Source organism: Austrofundulus limnaeus, unplaced genomic scaffold (genome assembly GCF_001266775.1).
Source record: "Austrofundulus limnaeus strain Quisiro unplaced genomic scaffold, Austrofundulus_limnaeus-1.0 Scaffold93, whole genome shotgun sequence".
NCBI lineage: Eukaryota > Metazoa > Chordata > Actinopteri > Cyprinodontiformes > Rivulidae > Austrofundulus > Austrofundulus limnaeus.
Genome location: NW_013952495.1, coordinates 623020 through 628477, shown reverse-complemented (window position 1 = coordinate 628477; position 5458 = coordinate 623020). Strand labels below are relative to the sequence as shown.

The 5458-nt window shown below is 38.3% G+C and overlaps 1 protein-coding gene across 3 annotated transcripts in view; it reads left to right on the top strand.

Moving 5' to 3' along the window:
* The window catches only part of zyx (zyxin), a 16591-nt gene that overhangs the window by 3159 nt on the left and 7974 nt on the right, over nucleotides 1–5458 (top strand). For all 3 annotated transcript variants that reach the window (XM_014012602.1, XM_014012601.1, XM_014012600.1), the window contains exon 2: nucleotides 4714–4952. In XM_014012602.1, the coding sequence (XP_013868056.1) occupies nucleotides 4727–4952 (226 nt within the window). In that variant the 5' untranslated portion in view covers nucleotides 4714–4726. The remainder of the gene's footprint in view (nucleotides 1–4713; nucleotides 4953–5458) is intronic.

Here is a 5458-nt window from a genome sequence, read left to right as displayed (position 1 = left end):
GGGGGTAGTCTGACACAGAATCTAGTGGCTGATGATACAGGTTTTGAGATGTTGTCCCTTTTAATGAGTGTGAATAAAACACTGGCACACAGTGCATACTCACTGACCTGTAAGATTGGATTTAAAGGGTTGTTTGTCTCTGCATTAGTGACCCCCAACCTAGACAGGCTTTTCCAGAAACTGGGTGTACTATTAACATCAAAACAATGGAGAGTTGATCAACAGCACAGATAGTACCAGATTCTGGAAGGAATGACTGGAATTACTGCCTGAAATTCAGATTTTTCTGTAAGTAAGTAAATGTCCATTTTTATCTTTTATCTTTTACCGTACTGGTAAACCGTACTGGTAATGACAACTATATAAAGCACTTACTTCAGTTTCTTTCTTTTATTTTGTAATATTTTTTAAGAGATAACTCTTGGGGGAATTTAACAGCTGACAGAGAAAGATGTGTTTGAGCAAATTTCTTCCAACTGGAACAATGTGGTCTTCAATTCAGAAATATTTTATTGTGTCTTAAAACGTTCCTTTAAGTGAATGGCACATTTGTTTTTATATTTTGTTTTCACACCTTGTCACTTTTGCGCAAGATGGTGTTTTTTTTTGGTTTTGTTTTTTTCTGTCCTTTCTGTAATTTGCCATTATCATTTCAACCAAGCATCTGCACCTTCTCTAAATTTGTGTACGAAGACTCAATGTAAGAATATTGTCAAAGATCAGCCACGACTTGCAGTTTCACCAGTCTAATCCCCGAACAGGCTGTTTAAAAACGAGTGATTACAAMAGAGAAGACGACATGCCATTTTTGGCGACAATAGGAGGATATCGGTATGAGTCAGATTATACAGAGGAAGGACTGTTGGTTGGAAAGGTTGGATAACTGCTGATGGACTCAGTTGATTTTTACTAGAACAATCTTGGCAGGAGCAAGTTATTGTAGCGACACAAGCATTGCTCCATAAAGAAACTGGAAACAAAGTAAACTGTCATTTAGATCTGAGGGAGTATAAAAATGCCTAGTATTGTAGTAAATTTGAATTAGACTTGTTTGGGATGGTTAAACTTCACCCATAAATGGTCCCTGCCAATGGCTGTTAACATGACTTCAATCTCCAAACCTAAAATTCAACACAAGTCATTTTTTATATGCGGTAGTAGATATATGATGTTTTACAAGATCATTCAGTCTGAATGTCACAGTTCATCCGATTTTTATGTCATTTTGAGGTAGTGGTATGTAGATCAATCCAAAAATTGATTTTTATTAATGCAGTTAAAGCTTGGAACTTCATACATCTTCAGCTACAGAATAGAGATTTGAGTTAGATTGTATCAATAGTAGTATGATAGGATCAATACTTGAACGTATTTCACTTTTCTTCTTTCAGCGTAATGTTCCCATTCCTAAAGTGCAATTCTGCCACTCCAGAATAGATGGGAAACATCAAAATCAAATCTAAATGTAAACATTAGACAAAATGATTTGATCAGTTCTGATTGTGCAACAACTTTCAAATCGATCCACATATGCTAACGTGTAGCATCCATACTCTGTACGTGTGATGTCAGGTCACATCGTCTTCTGCACATGCGGGTCACCTCAGGGCCGTGGACTGTTCACACCAAAGTCTGACGGCATTTAAGTTATGATGTAAACGATCACACCAAAAATATTGGTGTAGTTTAGCTATTTACAGTAACCCTCTGCCTATGTGTCATTTCTTCCTTTTGCAAAACATAAGAATGGGTTTTTTTTTAAACTCCAAACCTTGGTGAGAAATAAGTCTCTAGTTTGTAAGAGCTGCTTGCCTGGATAAATGAAGTTAGGCTCAAAAGCCTAAGCACAGTGGGTGATTTATTTAGTTTTTTCGTGAGGCTCTGATTGCGACATAACACCCCCCCATGCCCACCCCAGCCATAGAGTGAATGCATTCTTAAGTGATGTCATCAAGTTAAAGTAGTGGGTAAGAGTTAAATGAAAGGCTGAAGAAGTTGCATTCTGCCACAGAACGTTAATCTGCACCTCTGGTTGTGAAAGCATGTCAGAACATCGGTTCCTCCTCATTGAAGGAGTAAAAATAACGGAGTAAAACTGCAAAGATGCCTCGAAAGAGTCAATTAAATGGAAGCAGGAAAGAAGGGAGGGGGGGTGATGTCAGCGAGCTGTTGTGCCAAAAATGTTCCTTAGCAGAGGGTCTCATGTTTCAAGATGGATTTGTAGAAGAACGTCTGGGCTGGAGTGCTTTAGCTGATCTCTCCAGACTGAATCCCTTTGGACTGCATCAAGGAGAAGCTGAAACCAACTTATCATCAGTGATGAATAATTGAGAAGACTTGTCTTTCAAAGACGAGGAGACTTCGCTACTTCAKTTACAAGACCTAATCACAGTCTATACTATTCTAGTCAAGGACTCTCATGATAGATTGAAGTGTTCTGGTTAGAGTACTCTGACTACAGAGGTCCTCTTCATCCTAAATGTAACAGGTTTTGAGACAAAACACGTTTCTAGCCATTTTCCAAATCAGTGCACATCATCTGTTCCTTCCTTTTTAGTAATTTTGACTTTTCTGTTGCTGCAGTTATCAACATTTGCTAGTGTGTCTGTACCAAAAAAGATGAACAYCTCTTTGACTTTCCATTAGAGCATCACCATCTGCTCCTATCGATTCACACGGCCATTTTCTGAATTATTTAGTTGGAATAGTAAAAAGGAGCAGATATGAGGCTTTTGTTGCAGCTAAAAGGTGGTGTGAATAATCCAAGTATCAAAATAAGGACAAACACTAAAACTTGATCCGTCACACACCTTTGAAAAGCCGATCGTGCCTTTTTAAGACCAGCAGCTTCTTTGAGTTACCACAGCTCTGACTGGTGCTGCGTTGAAATGTGTAAATGGTGCTGAAAGTATCTCCTTGTTTTCTTGTAGTACTTGACATTTATACTGACATTAGTAGTGAGTAACCTGCATCAGAACATGGAGAATAAATGTCAACGGTGAGATAAGTTCACTCACTTCACTGTTCACTAATTGCTTCCATATGTAACCTATTCTGTCACAGATTATGGCTAAATAAAATTCATCATAATGTACCTGTCAAAGGCTTTATATGAACTATAAACACTGTAGTTTCCTTTTTTTTGGAACAGTTCCAGTTTACAAGAGGATGCAGTCTTTTAGGAGCTTGAGAGGATCGTTAATGTTTATCTGKTTTTTAATGGTGTGAGCAAAAATGTTCTTGAGTGCTATTTGCAGGTATATATGGGGAAGATGTGGGAAAATGTATGCTTTTGACTCGAGTACACTTGTGTCCTTTGCTGGTAAAATGAGTCACAATAACAAATCTTTTCATTTCTCCATCTCAAATGCTTCAAAATGAGCCATAATTTGTTGAAACTGCCAACAAGCTAGTTTATTTACTGAAGTTGTGGTTTGAAAACTAGATTTTTATTGGTCTGGAGTGATGTCATCAGGAGTTTTAGCTGTATATTTAAAAGAGGGAATGCCCAAGCTTCACAATGTCAACAGTTATGTATTTTTCAGGCACATACTGTAGTTCAATTCCATACCACAGTCAAGTTACTATGTTACCTTCAGTTCTTGTGAAAATGTCTAAAATAAAATTAACTTTGCATCATAGCTTAGCTAAAGGCCTTGAATTTGGCCTCTGTCTTAAGAACTTTGTCCCACTTTAGCACGTCTGCCTATTTTTTCACTTTTTTGCAGTGTGTGCACAATTGATCTCATTTTGTCAGCACAGGTCACATATTTGGAGCCTCCTTTGGTCCTTCTTGTCAGAGACCAGAGTAAATCAACATTTGTTTAACCACCAGTATGTGTGAAGTAAATATTTGAGATCAACCTCAGTTTGATGCAACATCCTTGAAAATGTTAGGGTTGTTGGTTGCTCTTGTCCCTTGACAAAAGTGGTTGCACTCCTACAAACCTTGCTGTTGCTGTGCTTTATGACACTATAAACATCTCAGTAACACATACTGTAAATGGTTGCTGGCTTCAGGAAGTTGCATGCTGTTTTGTCAGCACCACATAAGTGGATTAAGGACATTTTTTACACATTTTTCTTGCTTTGTTGCAAAATGTTTGCCCAAGCTTTTAATCTTCAAAGAAATAAATGACATTTTTTACATTCTGATTATAAAAGTAGAAATATTCTAAATAAAATGCAATAAGACAAACAAGCTACAGTAAATGTCAAGACACTTGCATCCAAGGTAATAAATTAAGAATGGGAACTAATCTGCAGTGTATTGATTTGACATTTATGATTATACCTATGTGAGCAGCTTCTCTGTTTGTTTCATTTTAAATGCAAACTATAAGCCAGCCATCTTCTTGCTCTAGATGCACATTGACATAGTTTTCTACTGTTTTTTTGTTCTTTCAAGAGTTCAGCCTCTAAAGCTGGTTCTGATTAGTGTGCAGTTTTGCAGGCCAAATGTTTCATTGATGTGTCATCCCCACTGACTTCACAGCAAAACTATTAACGGACATATTCTGCAGAGAAATGCAAACACTTCAACTTTTGTCAGCTGATGAATCTTGTGTTTATCATTTAAGTACAAGAACAGAAATCCTGTCTAAGTGGTTGGGATTGACCTGCAACCATTTGCAAATTTTTTTGTATACAAACACCCCACTCTTGTGAGATAAATTGATCTTGTTCATTGACTGACTGCTCATTTTCTTTCAGATAAAGGCACAAAATGGAGGACTCCAGCAGCAGCAGCAAGCCATATGTGGTGACATCGTCTCTGAACTTAAAAGTCACCACGCCATCCTTCTACAACCAGCCGAAGAAGTTCGCTTCTGTGGCGCCACCAAAGCCAAAAAGTCAGACTCCCCCCACTGCTCCCTCACCAACACCACTAGGCACAGCTGTTATTGGTCGAGTTGGAGAGCTGCCTCCACCACCCTCTACACTCTGTGATGGTATTTGCATTTTTAAGCTCTTAGACTTTGTTTCATTTCGTGCACTCATCTTTTCCCTATTACAGCTCCCCGTTGCTTCTTAAGTTGGAGCTTGCAGAGCATCATTGTTCTGCATGGACCAGAATAGAACTGCGTGGTGGTGTTGAGTTTTGTTGTTTTCAAGTCATCACATTGCTGTCATCTTATGACTGAGTCCATGTTGTCATTCATCATGACGGAGACAAATGAGCCTAATCAAAAAGAGCCTGCTGAGATTCGTGTCTGTTTTTAAAGAAGCACATTGGACCTCATGCAAGAACATGTTCGTATTCTTCTCCTAAATTTTTCTTACTTTTGTTCGTATGAAGGGTTCGTACGAACATGTCACGTCAGATTCAACAAACTCTTCTATCTTCAGGAAAAGTGCGTAAATGAGCTGCGTAAATTCCACCATGCGAGAGGAGATTAGCATAATTACCACCCCAAAAACACCATATAAGGCTATGTTTCCTGCCTCAGCTACAAGG